We start from the raw sequence: 16,379 nt of genomic DNA, 5'->3' as shown, positions 1-16,379 counted from the left end.
AGCCTTTCCTCTTCTAAACTGCATGCAGCCAAAGAAAAAAATAATAGTTTATAACACCCTCAGCTGAATGAAGATTTCTCTCTCCAGCCTCTCACTCTACGTGTTTCATTATCCTTTATGAATAGGATTTGAGGTAGGCCTTTATTCTTTGCTTAACAACAACTTTGTTTTTAAAAAATCAAACGTTGCTGGTAATTTTTTTTCACTTTCACCATAAGTGTGATGAAAATTGATTCTCAGTGCTGTGGGGATTCTTCCCATTACATTTTGATGTATCCAGTAAGACCAAAGTACTGAAATCTTCTGGGAAATTAGACTTGTATTTCAGCTCTAAAATTAAAGTGGACAGAGACCCATGCTTGAATCAGTATTGTGGACACTCTTTCCAGTATGTTCTTTGAACTCTCTGCTCGCCTGCGAATGGCTGTTCAGTAAAGGTGCCCCCATTGTACCTTTCAATCTTTGTCCCACTGTACATTGAAAGCCTTTATTCACATACAGTGCAATGGACGTTTCAGTTAGAGTTGGGGAATATGTGTGGTCAGCCCATTCTCCCCTCATCCAGCTCAAAAGACACGAGAACATCCAGCAACAGGCTCCACTTGAAAATACAGTTATGCAGATTGCTTCCTCTGATATTTTTCCAGCTTTGGATAAGGAAAACTTAGATTCTCCAAAGGTAAGCTTCTTCAGGACAGGAGAACAGAATGGACTTCATAGAAGTTAATTACGTTTTAACTTGTTTTCCTTCTTAATAAGATACATTTCATGATTCAGTCTTGAATTAGGAGTATAATTTAGATATGGCTTTTGAGAATAAATTTGTGAACCAAGGAATTTTTCATTGAATGTAAATAAACTTTTTTGTGAATATGAGAAACCGACAGTCATTTACAGCTTACTAACAATGCAATAGTTGCTCTTATGTAATATCATAAAATAATTTTTGATTACAACTATAGTTATTACAATTATAATTCTTGATAACGTCCAAATTACACTGAAGGTCATAGCTGATTGTGATGTACGGGTAATATGGGGCGGTGACACACTGAGAAAGTTATTTTATTATGTTTATTGTATATTCATAGGGGATTTCTAGGTCAATATTTAAATCTAGATAATATTTGAAAGCTGTACATGTGCAAATACATGTGGTTTCATGCACCTGCTTCCTTGGTAAGACTACTGAGTCATTTTTTCTCCTTAGGAGCACAGGATATGAGCAACCACTTCAGTTTGAGCTATTAATAAAAACATTCTGCCTGATACTGTAAGTAATGTTTTAACTGTGGTTTCTCCACAGAAATGGGAGACTGGTCCATTCTTGGCCGCTTCCTAACGGAGGTTCAAAACCATTCCACAGTCATTGGCAAGATATGGCTGACGATGCTGCTCATCTTCCGCATCTTGCTCGTGGCCCTGGTGGGGGATGCTGTCTACAGCGATGAGCAGTCAAAGTTTACCTGCAACACCCTGCAGCCTGGATGCAACAATGTCTGCTACGACACTTTTGCTCCTGTCTCACACTTGCGCTTTTGGGTCTTTCAGATTGTTCTTGTCTCCACACCCTCTATCTTTTACATTGTTTACGTCTTGCAAAAAATCACCAAGAATGAAAAGTTGGAGGTTAAGAAGGTTGAAGTGGTCCCCAGGTCCTCACCTTCTCTCGAAAGGGACAAACACATAGGAGGAGATAAAGAGACAACACTGGAAGCTGGCAGTCTTTATAACACAGCCTATAGCAACGAGGAGTGGAGCTCACAGGAAGATGAGTGTGAGGAGAGGAGCCAGCTGGATGAGGAAATGAGAGAGGTAGGAAAGGACCCGACTCAGCTCTCCAGCCAGGTATTACTCATCTACATCATACATGTTTTGCTACGCTCCATCATGGAGATAATCTTCCTCATTGGGCAGTATTACCTATTTGGATTTGAAGTTCCACACCTTTTCCACTGTGAGACATACCCCTGTCCAAACAGAACCGACTGCTTTGTGTCTCGAGCAACAGAGAAGACCATCTTTCTCAACTTCATGTTCAGTGTCAGCCTAGGTTGCATTATCTTGAACATTGTGGAGCTGCATTATTTAGGCTGGATTTATATTTTCAGAGTCTTGTTCTCTGCATGCTGTACATGCTGTGTGTCAGGCAGAGACCCTTTGCAGAAGATGGAATTATACTCTGACAACAACCCGCTTTTGCTTGAGCTCAAACACTCTTTACGTGGCAGGGTCGTCTTGCAGACCACTTCTACCAAGAGCAGCATTGTCCCAAACCAGGCCCCGGCCATCTCCTTTGAGACGGACTCTACACTGGAGTGCACTTCCAAGAGAAATCAAGATGAGAAGGAACGCACCAAGACTAGACTGCACAATCTGACCAAAATAGGAAGAGGCAAAAAGTCATGGCTGTAAATTATTTCAGACCTTACTTTGCTTTATATTTCCCATCTATGATTGCAGTTGTATAACTCAAAACTGATTGAAATTGGAATCTTCTCAGGATGGATCAGTTTAAGTAAGCTATAAAGTCAGCGATTATTAAAATGATTCACACAATTTCAGGAAGAAACTGTGACAGATTCAGTGTATTTGTTTCTAGTCTTAAATCTCATCAATGTAAGAGTTTATAACATTAATAAGCTGGAATTTTGGAATGATTTGGAGATGTTGCATTTTTTCCCCCCCATTCTGGTTTATTAGGTGTACTGTTGAGGGAAGCACTGATATTAATGTAGTGCAGTATTTTATGAAAATGTTTCTGTAGATATAGTCAAATCAATCTATTTTCTTATGTTGGTTCGATTCTCATTATTTTGCCCTTATAAATTGTGTAAACCGGTACAGCCGGGACAGACAGAGTGGGACAAAAGGCTTGATTTTTGTTGCCTTGGCCAGATATATATTATCTATTATTGCTGTTCTGCATAGTAATTGTGTCCCATAATATATATATATCTTCAAGAACTCACATTTGAGAATTAGAATTTGGTCTAAAGTGTAATCGTATATGCAAACATCTCAAAGGCACAAACTGGTACTATAATCACACAAACAAACATATTTCATTATATGACATTTAATATTACAAATAAAAGTTACAATATTCTATGAGATGAGTCCTGACAAGTAAAGCCTGGGTAAAGTATTTACCTGTGCCCGTGCTGCACCTGCACATCCAGGGTTCCAGTAAGTAATAAAAATACCAGGAGAGGTCACTGCTGTCCGGTTTACACTTGTGCTGCCTTAAAGTGCCGTTGGAATTATTACACTTTAGAGCAGTTTAAGCATTGACAACCCAAATACAATCGTAAAAAGAGTGCTTATTTTGGCACGTTTTGCCTATGTAACACATACATACGAACTGCATAAAACCAGCATAAGTAGAAGCTGTCTTTAAAGTGTTCTTTAAATAATGATTCCTTTTTGTGATGTTCTTCTATGCACATAATACAAGCAAGTTGTATTTTCAGTGACATGTTTCGTCTTTATTTTCTGCAGATACACTTTTGTTTTTTAGTTCGTTAAAAACACAAATACGAGATTGGTTGTATCCTTAGGCTGTTCATGAACGACCATCATCTTCTAATGTCGGAGCTTACGGCAGGCATTTGAAGGCACCACAAGAACATTTCTCGCACCTACTGTCAATTCTAAGGAAGAAAATGCTGAAAACTTCAAGCAAGACAAGAACGCGGTCCTTTGCCGGCAGTTACAGGTAGGTCAGGATGCTGTCTGCTAACAGCGTTTGCCCTGCGTTATTTTATATGAATGACATTTTTACACTGTGCTGAAAGTGTTCCCTGAGGCCACTGGTGCTAGAGAATGAGGGCAAAGCAGCTTAAAGGGAGAGCATTACGGCCAAGCTCTGGACTAGTCGCAGCGACAACCTAGTTGTACCATGGGTACAGTAAGTTCAGTAAAGCTAAAAATCAACAGTGTTTTCTCATTTTCTGTCAAAGGTCACCAGCAGAATATTCACAGAACATGGAAAGTGCTGTGATAGCAATTGCTTTCGGCTATTTCCACAGCCTCTCTGGAGATGTGATTATGTGTGGATTAAGTGCGAATTTACTGTTTATGGCTTCGCACAGACTTTGTATATGCAATGCAATGCAGCTCCGATGGAGGATCTCATGCACAAATGTTCTGCATCACTTTAAATGGTGATGCTGAGCATTTGACAGCAAGACAGATAAGGTCAAAGCTCTTCCAAACTGTGACTGTAAGTAGGGCAACACACGTATCATGTCATACACATGTGTCAGGGTATAGGACTGAGAGAATAAATCCCAAATCGAGAGGATATTAATGTTTGTAGGTCATTTCCTTTGTTCAGACTGTCATGCATCAGTAGGTGGTGTCAATTACCTTGAACACAGCTTTATTATTTTGATTGTGTTGATCCTTGAAACTGCAAGATTAAATGATGTGCGATGCAGTATTTGATAAAACTTATGCTTGTGTTGCAAGAATAACAATTTTAACATGTAAGTTTGAACAATCATGCGTGTAAGTACAGCAGAACTGTGAACCTTGGCAACTTTCATGTGGGGATAGGTTTATTATAGTCTACTGTTACAAGAAGACAACTGATAATGGATTTTTAAGGGCTATATCATATTCTATAAATTAAAACATAAGAAACGCATATTCAATGTGAAATTAAAAGGGACAAATGTCGATTAAAAAGCATCCTGTGAAGAATTTACTATATCTACTGTCTGTTATATGTGCCAGTATGTGCCAGTCCAGTAAACAATATTGGCCAATAATCGGCATGCAAACTGAATTAGACAGTTCTATCAAGTTCTCAGCAAATAATTGATTGATTCTCTCCCCTCTCTCTTCTTCTGTCCTCTTCCCTACAGGTGACATTATAGGTCTGTACCTACTATCTCTCAGGTACCTCTCATAATAATTTGTATGAAACTATCTTTCTCTCGCTGTCAACAATTCAAACTGGTAAAAGACTGCTTCAAGCATGTTTAATCTAATTAAGAAAGACAAGGAGAAGGAGAAGGAAAAGGACCTGGGCAAGAAGGACAAGAAAGACAAGAAAGAGAAGAAAGAGCGTATGTCCCAGGCAGAGTTAAAGAGCCTGGAGGAGATGAGCATACGTAGAGGCTTCTTCAACCTCAATCGAGGGAGCTCTAAGAGGGAGTCTAGGAGCAGGTTGGAGATCTCTAGCCCGATCCCAATCAAGGTGGCTAGCAACATGGAGCTCAGCCTGACCAACCTGGAGGCTGAGCGCCTTCACAACACCATGGAGCAGGATATGGGGCAAATAAGCACAAGTACTTCTGGTGAAAACATAAAGGGAAGTGAACTGGTACACCACCGCAGCTCTGTAAAGGAGAGAGCCGCAAAGTTTGGGGAACTGGCCAAGTTGAATTCGGTGGTAGGCCAGAGGCACGTGTCTTTTTCCCTGAAGATCAATGAGGACGGTCCTTTGGAGGCGTCAAATCTTTCTGGGCAGAACTGGACTACATCTTCTTTGAAGTCCCACCCCAACCCAAAAGGCACCGGTGTGGTTCACATTCCTGAGATAGTGGAGAAGACCTTCCCAGGTGCAGACCTACAGTTGCCTGTGCTCGTTGCTCCACCAATACCAGATCCAAGAGAGCTAGAGCTACAGCGGCGCAACACTGGGGATTTTGGCTTTTCTTTGCGGAGGACCACCATGCTAGACAGGAAGCCTGATGGAGGAGTGTGTCGGCGTGTGGTGCACTTTGCCGAACCAGGTGCTGGGACCAAGGACCGGGCTCTGGGCCTGGTGCCGGGGGACAGGCTGGTGGAAATCAATGGCATCAATGTGGAGAACAAGAGCAGGGACGAGATCGTGGAGATGATCCGTCAGTCTGGAGAGACAGTCCGGTTGAAAGTGCAGACGATTTTGGAGCTGAGTGAGTTAAACCGCAGCTGGCTGAGGGCTACTCAAGGCCTGTGCAAAGAAGTCTTTGATGTAAGTACTGTCGCATCATTTGTGGTGGAATTTGAACTTTTAAGCTCAAATTCCACATTTATTGATTATATTTCTTCAATGCCATCTCATGATTGGATGATACCTACAGTATATGTGCTTACATCTCCTTTTTTGTTGGCTTTGATTTCACTTTGGATCAACAATTATTATGAACAATATATTACTATATGGCAGCCTTTTTTTTCCTTTTGGTACTTCTTTCTTTTAAATATGTGGTTTTGCACCCACACATAGTGTATTAAAAATGTCTCGATTATGGGTCGACCTGTAATGACACTGGTAATGTGCTATTGTGCTTGTATGTATGGGGGAGTGTGTTTGTGTGTGTTTTGAAAGAGAGAATGTGTTCTTGTGTATAATCCCCCCCTTCCACCCCCCCAGTCCTTTGACACCAAACAATAGGACGCTGAAAGAAACAACGGCCCTAACGCCACCACAGACCATGGCCATATGGTCTTGTAAGACTTGGCTGGCAGCCCATTCAGTTCTTTGGCTTGGATAATCATGTGCAACATGTAGAGCAGCATCGAGTTAAACTCTTTATTAGCTGGCACAACAAACAGCTGACTTTGAACTTGTCTTAAGTGTTTGGTTTTGTGGTAGTAGAGTTTACAGACAGACAGTTTTGAATAAATGTATTTTAGTTACACCACAAGGATAGACTTACATGGAAGTAAATTGCCAGACTTAGTTATGTGAAGATTCAAATCAGTGAGATGAAAAATGACTTGTGATACTCTTTTTAAATAGCAGAGTCACAAAGTAATTCACGATAGTAGCTGTAAGGCGCAAAGACATCAGTATCACTTTTACAAAGAATACAAAATATGCATTGTTTTGCCCAGTTAACACCCATCTTCAGAAATAAAAAAGTATTCTATAATGTGAAAATGCAAGACAATGTTTTATTTATATGTATTTAACTAAATGAGATTGAAGACAAATTATGGCTGAAAAAAATCCGTAATATGTATATAGAGTTTTTTTCAGTTGGAATTTTTCTTCAATCAAATCGTGTTAAAACAATTGAGAGAAAATCGTATCATGTACCTATTATCGGGATTCGAGTGTCATCTCTAGTACATCCCTACTATTGAATAGCACTATTTTAATTAAGTTATAGCTATAAAATAATATGTAGACTATTGAGGCAGATTTTTCAATCAGTAAAATAATTTCCTTTTGACAGCACCACATTGGGCCAGTTGTTAGATACAGATTTATTCAGAATCACAAGAATGATGAAATGATTTTGAATTGACTGACTGACTAACTAATATATTTTGTCTTTGTGCAATTAAAGGAGATTGTCTCCATTCTTTCAGAGTGCATCACGGGTGAAACCCAGGTCAGATTTGCTCAGCTCGTTATGAATGTTCAGTACTTAACCCATGTGGCTTGTTGTTCTGGCATAATAAAGGTGCACTGTACAAAGCTGTTGTATAAGCAGTGACAACAGAGATGCTAATAATACTAAAAATAGTGTCACTAGTGTCGATTTCTGAGGCTTACTTTTTTTCAGAATCCTGTGTGTCCCTATGTATGGTAAATGAACTCCATTTGTATAGCGCATTTCCAGTCTTCCGGCCACTCAAAGCGTTTTTACACTATATGCCACATTTACCCATTCACACACACCTTCACACGCCGATGACACAGCTTCAGGAGCAATTTGGGGTTCAGCATCTTGCTCGAGGACACTTTAACATGCAGCGGGAGGAGCCGGGGATCAAACTGCAAACCGTCTGATTAGTGGACAACCCACTCTACCTCCTGAGCTGCTATGATTACCAGAAAATCACACATATTGTTCTGATGACGCCATGCACCTATTATACAGAAGGTACTATTATATTTACATGTATCACCCCATGTTATAAGTGTGGGAAAGGGCCACTAGTGATCAAATATTGAGTTAAACAGAAATGGTTTATCAGAATTAAGATGAACTACACTTTAATACAACAGGTGTGAACTTTTGATATGTCTCTTTTTGTATATTACATTGTCTCTTTTACTAATGTAACCATCCTTTTGAATTACCAGGGACTGTGGGAATGAATGTGTGCACAGCCAGACACACAATTACTTTTCTTTGTGTTGTCCTACATTCAACTGATCATGATCATCCTTAGACAGGCCATTTTAAAAAGCACAAAATGTGCATGTGAGTGTGACCTAGAACCAACAGCACTATTTATAGTTGGTTATAATAAGATCTGGATTCTGGATCTAGAGCTCAGCAACACAGTTAGAACCGTATGTGATGCATGAGTATATTTTGGCTGAATTCATTTAAAGGTTTGTAAAATTATTGTCCTCTTTCTTGCCAAGTGTTAGATGGGAAGTTTGATACCGATATCATATTTGTCCTCTAAATGTGAAGCCACAACCAGGTGGCTGTTAGCGTAGCTTAAACACTGGAAGCAGGAGGAAACAGCTAGCCTAGATCTGTCCAAACGTGCAGCACCTCTAAAACTCTAACTAACTAACACATCACATCCTCGTCTGTATCTCTATCTAGTTGTGGCTTTACAGGGGACTATTTCTTGGCTGAGTGCAGTGACTTCCTGGAGCCTTATCATCACCGTGAGGTTACCAAGAAACCAGCTGTGATTTTTGTAACTGAAGGACTGCACTGTGAATACAGTGATAAGACTGTTCAGGTTTGGTATCAGTTGAACACCTGCTCGCTCTCTGTCTCTGTTTTATCATTATATGGTTTCTGATTACAGTACCATCAGATGGTTTGCTTTAGACATACTACCCCTCTCAACAATTACACGTGAGTCTGTCCCGCTAAAAAAACAAAACAGGAATCTCCTCCCCAATGTAATTGTCTCTGGCACTAAATGAATATAATCTCAAAGATTTACTTGTTTGCTTTTCAACAGGTCAGTAGTACTTCTCAAGAGAAAGAAAGATATTTACATGTGTCCCTGCATTTATTCTGGGCCTAAATTAAATTATTTCATGTCTAGGCCAAGTATGCGCAGCTGAGCACATGAACCTTTTGTCCATTGGGTGGCAGCCACTGTCCACACTGCATGAGGCCAGAACAACTATTCTTCTGTTTTGTCCCCTCTGTTTTATTTCCAAAGCTTTCAATGTCTTTCCAGATTCACTGCAAGCTCCTCATCATAGACACTGGGTTTTACACTCAGGCCAACGGGCATCTCATTGCTGAGATGATGCCACTTGGATGTAAAATAGGTTTGAACTATTGTTTGTAAAGTTAAAAGAGAATTTGAAACTTGTGAATGCAAAGGCAAAACGAAGGCATAAAATGAGCTCTCATACAATGCATCTGTTCAGTTTGTGTAAGGGAATACTGATGCAGGCACATGAGCAGGTGTACAATGTGTAAGTGGGGCTGAGATACCCTGTGTCTGCTCATTGTTGTCTCACAACATTCTGAAGGCAGGGGCACTGTTAGACAATTTTCAATTTTCCAGCTGGTTGAGGGAAATCAATTGGTCAAAGGCATTACGAAACCAAGTTGAGATGACAGATTTGCAGGTGCAAAATGGCTGTCCCTTAACTGGTTAGTGTCTGTATTAACACATGCCACTTTATTATTTTATACCTGAGTATACCTTTTTGGCAGAGCTGACTTGACATTTATTTGATACCTTTTACTTCCATATTTAAGGATTAGGCGCATGATATTTGTATCTCTACAATGACTTTATATGTTGATATCCTCCTGTCGAAGTAGTAGTGCCCATTTTGTAGGTTATGAATAGTCAGTCACCCGAGCAGGCACCACTGATTTTTAATTTTAAAAACACTTTTATTACTTTTGTTATGGTAGAACAAACATGAAAATACATATCCTAGTCATACTTTAATAATATCCCAGATCTGGAGCTGATTTCACATGTTTACATTTAATAAAACTGAATGCTAGGCTGGCCAATGGCTGACCTGACGTGGCATCTAATATCACAGCATCACCACATGTGTTTCCTGTCTTACTGCAGTCCAGAGACAGTTTTATCATTAGGAAATTAGCAAATGGTGTAATCCCCTCCCCAAGCTGCCCATTTAAATCACGTCATTCCCCCTTTCCAGTGCGGTGATGCTACAGTATACAGACGCGTGGATTAGAAAGAGGTGGGGCTTTCAAGGATAAAGCTGGTTGGTTCATGATAGATCCTATGCTTATCCATTCTTTACATGCATTTAATATTTTGAAATAAAATCCTTTTTTATGCCCTGGCACAGTGACGCAAGTTTCAGATGTTGCCCTCTCATTACATGAGTGACTGTGACTATTTTGACTGCTGTTTTGACATATTTAGGCTGGACATACTTGACATTCTTGGGCGTGTTACTGATACCATGAGTGTCGGTTAATGGGACATAGACACTTGTGAGCCATGAGCAAGCATTTGTGATTGCGCATTTGTTTTATGATACACACTGCAGTGTGCAGTGTTAATATGTGAAACTCAATTGGTTGTTGGCTTTCTCATTCAAGAATCATTATCCCTGGTGTCTGTGCAGGTGCTGTTCATTTGCAGGCTATTACACGAGGCAGTTTTTTTTTACTTTCCTCCCTACACGCAGGAGCCACAGGTGAGATCACACCTGAATTTAAATTAAATAATGTCCATGTGGCCCACTTTCAGAAACAAGTTCAGATTTTCAGGCCTATTTACTATTACTGGGTAAAATCTGGGTCACATCCTGGACTTTTCAGAGGACGGGAGAGTGTGATGTCCCATGATTCATGTCTGCTCTTACAGTACTTCTCAAAGCATTAGTAAAATGTCCACCTGATTTCTGCTTTTCTTGGAATACACAGTATGGAGATTTTAATCTGAAATGATCATCTTCATTAAATATGATAATTTGGATTTTGTCACTGTGTCTTGAGATTTTTAGCTTTTCTGTGTTTGTTCTCGGTGTCAGCTCTGCCTTGTTTAATAGGACCTACAACCCAAATGAATAAGAATTTGGTAAGAAGGAAATCGCAGATATTGTTGTGGACAAACCAATAATCTATGCTGTATTTATATATAACATGTATGACATATTCAATGTGGTAGTAAACCCAAGTTAACACTGAACAACAATTTACAGCATGGGACAGATTTCATATTATTGAAGGGTTTAACTGGGACAGAATCAGTAGTGTTTATGGTGTATAGTCCTTGATCTTCGGTCTGCACTAACCATGTGTAGACAAACAGTCGACACGATGCTGTGTCCCAGTAACTGACTCTGGGGATTAGCAAACTGTGCTAGATAGACCAGCTAGGCTGTGTGTGTGTGTGTGTGTGTGTGTGTGTGTGTGTGTGTGTGTGTGTGTGCTGGGTCTTGCTGAGTGCTGATATGTGAACTCTGGATTTTGCCATGAGGAAGAAATATCTTATTTGCTGGAAGGCTCTATTTTTTTCACATTGCAGTTAAAATAGTAAAAGAAAAGATATTGTCACAGATGCTTTAGCTTCTGCTGATTCTGAGTGAATTAGTTTAATAAACAACCAACAGCTTTGCACTTTACACAAGCACTTGTTATTTGATAAATGAAACTGTTAATGAGTTTATGAAGAGGAAAAGAGCGTGCCAAGATTGAATTAGCTCATCCCTGCCCAGCCAAGCCTGTTGCTACATTTCTGTGTTTTTGTTGTGTGGCGATACTCCATGACATGAATAAATTGAATTCTTACCTCCAGGCAGCTCAACACATGCTTTTATCCAACTGGTTTTACAGCAATGCAGTTAAAAGACTTTAAGTTATGAAACATTTTGTTTTGATTTGGAGGGTAGTGATACAATCGTATCGGAATGGTTTGTGTCTCATTTTAAAATGTTTCAAATCTTAATTTACAGTACAGATAAACATGAAGTGAGTGCTAGTTATCATGTATCTGGGCTTGGGTCCTGCAACCACTGCTTGGTTCTTACTAAGGTTTTTCTCTGAACTCTACAACATCTCAAATTTAGGTCAGTAGTGTGCCCAAGCAGAACCCTCTGTGAAATTAAGAAATCCAAACATTGGTTTATAGCTCCCTCTTGTGGTGTAAAAGCCATGGTGAGGAACACGCCTTCCACAAATATTAAAGACATGGTGGGACCATAGAAAATACATCCATACTTTGATTCTTTGCATGTGTTTATCTATTTTGATGTCGGCTTTGCTGTAGCGGCATAGAGCGAGAGGTTTCCCTATCACAGGCTCACCTTACAGTGAATGAACAGGTTTCTTGTTTGATGTGCACATAATAGTGTGTATTCTACTCAACCTGCTATTGTGGAGAGGAATGGAAAGTTAAATGAGCTTTCAACTTTGAATCTGTTTGGAGTAGAATATTTGTTGCATTTATTATTTAGCCATAGATCTTTGTTTCATTTCTCAATCTCCTAAAGTTTGTATATCACCTGATGAGTTGGACTGCCTCACTGATTCCCTGTCACCAGGAGAGAGGAGTGGCAGGGAAAAGTGGCTGTGATAATTGATGTGGTTCTGCAAATTCTATTTATAGCCCCTCTGTATCTCAGCAGCTGTCCCTCTTCTATCTCCCTACCCAGCTCCTCTCACATTACCCCACCCCGCCCACTACCCCCACATCCCAGACCACAGCTTTACTGTGCTGTGTTGACTGTGACCCCGCCCCCGAGGTTGCCCTCCCACTCACTCAGGACTAGCGAGTGTGGGCTCTCTGCAGACCCAGGTCCTACCCTGCCTGTGCCCCGACTGTGCTGCTCCAGTGACAAAGCGAAGATTGGAAGGTTAACCAGGCCTAGAGAGAAGGTAATGGGCTCGGGCCTCTGGTGGACTGTGTGTGTGGCGAGCAGTGTGATCTGCTCAGGGTGTACATGCTCTGCTTAGCACTTCCACTTGGGCTCTGATGGCGTCTCAGAATGGCCTCCTTTCCTGCTGACACTATTTATAGGAGTGGACTCTGATGAAAGCAGGGCCAGAGATGGTGAAACATGTTGCTGTGCGACTCATGTTTGCTGTGTCTCCTCGATGAGGAAAAGGCCAATTTTAGTTGAAACTGTTAATGAAAAGTTGTGATAGGCTTTCTACAAAATTTGTTGCATGTTTGCCTGGTGATTAGATGTAGTGATGTGTAAGTGTGAAAATCGCATGTATGATTCCTTGGCCAATGGACCATTAATATTGCTCACTTTAATGTTTTTTCCAGTCGGCAACACCTACATATGTTTTCTAATTGATTTTGTGCCATCACTTAGAATGTTACAAACGACCGACATTGGATGTAATCGTTTAGTGTGCTGACTGAAGAGTAGCTCTTCATACTTAATCTGATTAAAAGTGAGGCCCATGTATAATAAATAACACTACTGCCGATGATTCTGAGTACAGACTTTTAGTTTTGTTTGCAGTGTGTTCGTCGTGTTAGCTCTTAATGCTCCTGTCTTCCAGTTGTTTCTTGCAGTGTGAAGAAAGCAAACAAATTCATTATGTTCATGTGTTCTGTCCTCAGTGCTGCATGGTCCCACTACCCTGTTGGTGTATGACCTGTTGTGTGCAGAAAACAAGTTGCCAGTATCCCACCGCTCACTCCTAAATTCCCATTCTCCATCGCACATCCTCCTCTCCCCGACTGTCTCTTTTTTTCTCTCATCATTCCATACTTTTATTCTCCACATCGCCCAGCTCGTTCCATGACTTCTGGCTTATCACCATGGCGTACAAATCACGCTTTTCATTCTGGGAGCACAAGGAAAGTCTCACTTTTTTGTGTTTTTTTTTTTTGTGTTTTTGCCATTCAGTTCATATCTGCATGCTGTTGCTTTTTGAAACATTCCTTTATGTTGATAGAGAAAAGCTTTGGTCTGAATGTGTGGTTTGATCTTATTTGTGTTCCTCTTGTGTAGGTTAAAGTTGAGAACAAGCCAGATGTAAGTGCTTTTTCACCTGCATGCTTTTGGGCACGTATTCACAAAATATTTTGTGTGCTGTGGTAAAAGATAAGGAAAAAAATGGCTACTAATCATGATCACAATCAAGGGTTAAGTTGGGATTTTTATTGATGCCTGTGTGTCTGTATCGAATATAGGAGGCATCCTGATTTAGATTGGAATTATATTTGGATCTAGATTCATATCAAAACAACACCAAAATGTTGTAATCAAACTGAAGAATAAATATATTGCTTTTTACATTATATATAATGTATAATATTACACTTAAGATTATTTATTATCAATCCCAAAGGGTTTTCTTCAAAACGTTATTATTATTTCCAGCAGTTTGCCAATAAGCTATAAAGTTAGAATTTAGTGAAAACGTTTGATCAAATGGCCTGATTGCATACACTAACTTGAGTGGTTGCATACACTAGCTTGAGTGACGGTTTTAATGTATAAAAATAGAAATACACTAGCTGATATAAATCCATTTTGAATAATCCTGTGTACACAGTTTCTGAGCCCAAAACCTGCTGTCAAAATCTTTGACAGTTTATCTGTGGCAGCCATGGGAATAATCTGCGCTATTGTCTGCCTTTCTGTTTGTATCCAGTCTGATGTAGATAGTAGTCAGCCTCAGGCAGTCGCAAAACCTGAGCTAGACGCAGGAAGTGGTCCACAGTCGACTGCATCAACAGCTGAAGAACCCAGTTGTAACGTTGACATGGGTGGTCCGGACTCCCCGAAGGAGCAGCCGAGCTCTAGCGGTAAAAAGGTGATAAGGGTTGTGAGAAGGGTTGTTAGACGTGTGGTTCCTCCTGGGACGGAACAGCAGAACCAGCCTGCTGTTTCTGAGGCTGCTAAGACTACCTCTGCTGCAGACTCTGTGCTCAAAACCACGAGACCTGGTGGGCAGGACAAGGATGATATATCCATGGGTCTGACCAGCCTAATGGGAAGAAGTAGAACCAAGGAACACCGGCCTCGCACCCGAACCCAGGACCGCAAAGAGGACACGAAAGAAGAGGTGATGCAGGAGGAGGAGAAAGAAAAGGTGGAGGAAGAAAAACCTACTGTGGAAAAAACAGAGGAGGCCACACCCACATCTGTGCCCGCTACTACGGCGCGGAACCCCGCACCACCAATGTCTAACCCCCTCAGCCCTCCGCCTGGGTTCATCCCCGCCCCCAAACCCGACCCTTTGGCCCCGCCTGCTGGTTTCATCCCTGCCCCCAAACAGAATCTGATGACGCCTCCACCTGGTTTCATTCCTGCCAAAAAATCCAGCCCAGTGCCCCCAAAGCAGAGTCCCCTAGCAAGACCTCCAGGATTCATCCCGGTCACAAAGACAGACCCCCTGGCTCCTCCTGCAGGGTTTATCCCAAAGCCACGTGCAGTTGCTGTAAAGAAACCGGAGGTACTTAGTGAAAAAGTGCATGTCTGCTACTTAACCTCTAGGTGGAGCATGCTGTGTGATAATAACACAGAAAACCCTGTTCATATACAGACAACCTACTCATGATGTTTACCCTGAAAGACAACTTAAACTGATTTTCTTTCGGCTAGGAATCATTATGACTGGCGTTAGGATTAGGCTACAACAAAATGACTCCTTTTACACTTTCTCAAAAGTTGCTCTTGATTTCTGACAAAAACGCGCTCTGATATAATGAAGCCACCCTGAACAAGTGAAGGGAAGCAGGGTGCATGTACCAGCTCATGATCAGATCTCATCAGTGGGTCTAAGGGTGTACTCATGGCTTGCACTCTGGTAGTCTGGTCAGTTGGAGTTGTCCATGAGCACTGAGCTGTGACTCATTACTGTCACTTTCTGCAGGCTCTGTCTACTGTAGACCACCAAGGCAGGGACTTTAAGGATCTTGTGGGATGCTTTTTTTTAAAGAAACACAAATAATAATTCAAATGACGTTCTTATAGAGAGTAAACTAATCAGTAGTTATAAGTTGTCAGCCCTTTTCTAAAACAGTTGACCAGAAAACCAAGATCCCAGTTGGTCAGGTTTATATGGAGCTTAGAGTCGGCACTTGAATAATAATCCAGATAATCCAGCTTCAGATAAAAGCTATTTATGTTATTTTGCAGCCGTCTAGTGTCAAACTTATCTATACTGTCATAGCCCCTGTTTCAATTTGTATCTCAGACAAGGTTATTTAGTGTCGCTGGCATTTGTCTGTCAGCAGGCCATCTGAAAATTTTATCAACAGATGCCCATTAAATCTGGCGACCAGTTGGGTATTTGGCCGTTGAGCGAGGGATTTGATTTGGGAGATATGCACCTGGTATTTTTGCTGAGGGATAGTGTTTTAAACTGCTCTAGGGAGAGATATAGGTTTCCAATATTGAGGGCAGGATCAAGATGTCAGCTGAACTTGAAAATGTACATTTATGTGTGACTAAGCATTCTTGAAGGTTTGTGCTGTTTAGTGGTTTTACTTTTCTGCTCTCACTGGAGCTACATAACAATACGACTGTGCAACAAAAA

General features: G+C 40.8%; 2 protein-coding genes across 14 annotated transcripts in view; both read left to right on the top strand.

The window, feature by feature from the left end:
• Positions 1–552: 552 nt before the first annotated feature.
• On the top strand, positions 553–3,472 carry LOC127364083 (gap junction alpha-4 protein-like). 3 transcript variants are annotated; one of them, XM_051401237.1, is made up of 3 exons: positions 553–679; positions 1,307–1,815; positions 2,232–2,384. In XM_051401237.1, the coding sequence occupies exons 2-3, from the start codon at positions 1,309–1,311 to the stop codon at positions 2,298–2,300; spliced, it is 576 nt and encodes a 191-aa protein (XP_051257197.1). In that variant the 5' UTR covers positions 553–679; positions 1,307–1,308; the 3' UTR covers positions 2,301–2,384. The 3 variants fall into 3 exon arrangements, with proteins under 3 accessions (XP_051257197.1, XP_051257196.1, XP_051257195.1); XM_051401236.1 differs by having other exon boundaries at positions 1,307–1,848; XM_051401235.1 differs by having other exon boundaries at positions 1,307–3,472.
• Positions 3,473–3,622: 150 nt separating this feature from the next.
• The window catches only part of LOC127364416 (unconventional myosin-XVIIIa), a 60,946-nt gene continuing 48,189 nt past the window's right edge, over positions 3,623–16,379 (top strand). For 7 of the 11 annotated variants that reach the window (XM_051401931.1, XM_051401930.1, XM_051401927.1 and 4 more), the window contains exons 1-4: positions 12,651–12,749; positions 13,450–13,690; positions 13,845–13,867; positions 14,490–15,293. In XM_051401931.1, coding sequence (XP_051257891.1) covers positions 13,651–13,690; positions 13,845–13,867; positions 14,490–15,293 — 867 coding nt within the window. In that variant the 5' untranslated portion in view covers positions 12,651–12,749; positions 13,450–13,650. Of the gene's footprint in view, positions 3,719–4,871; positions 5,966–12,650; positions 12,750–13,449; positions 13,691–13,844; positions 13,868–14,489; positions 15,294–16,379 lie in introns of those variants that run through there. The other 4 variants (XM_051401928.1, XM_051401926.1, XM_051401921.1 and 1 more) reach the window with 3 other exon arrangements.

The sequence above is a fragment of the Dicentrarchus labrax genome, unplaced genomic scaffold (assembly GCF_905237075.1).
Source record: "Dicentrarchus labrax unplaced genomic scaffold, dlabrax2021, whole genome shotgun sequence".
In the NCBI taxonomy this organism is placed as follows: Eukaryota; Metazoa; Chordata; class Actinopteri; family Moronidae; genus Dicentrarchus; species Dicentrarchus labrax.
The sequence above is the reverse complement of the archived record's forward strand: the minus strand, read 5'-3'. Positions and strand labels throughout refer to the sequence as shown.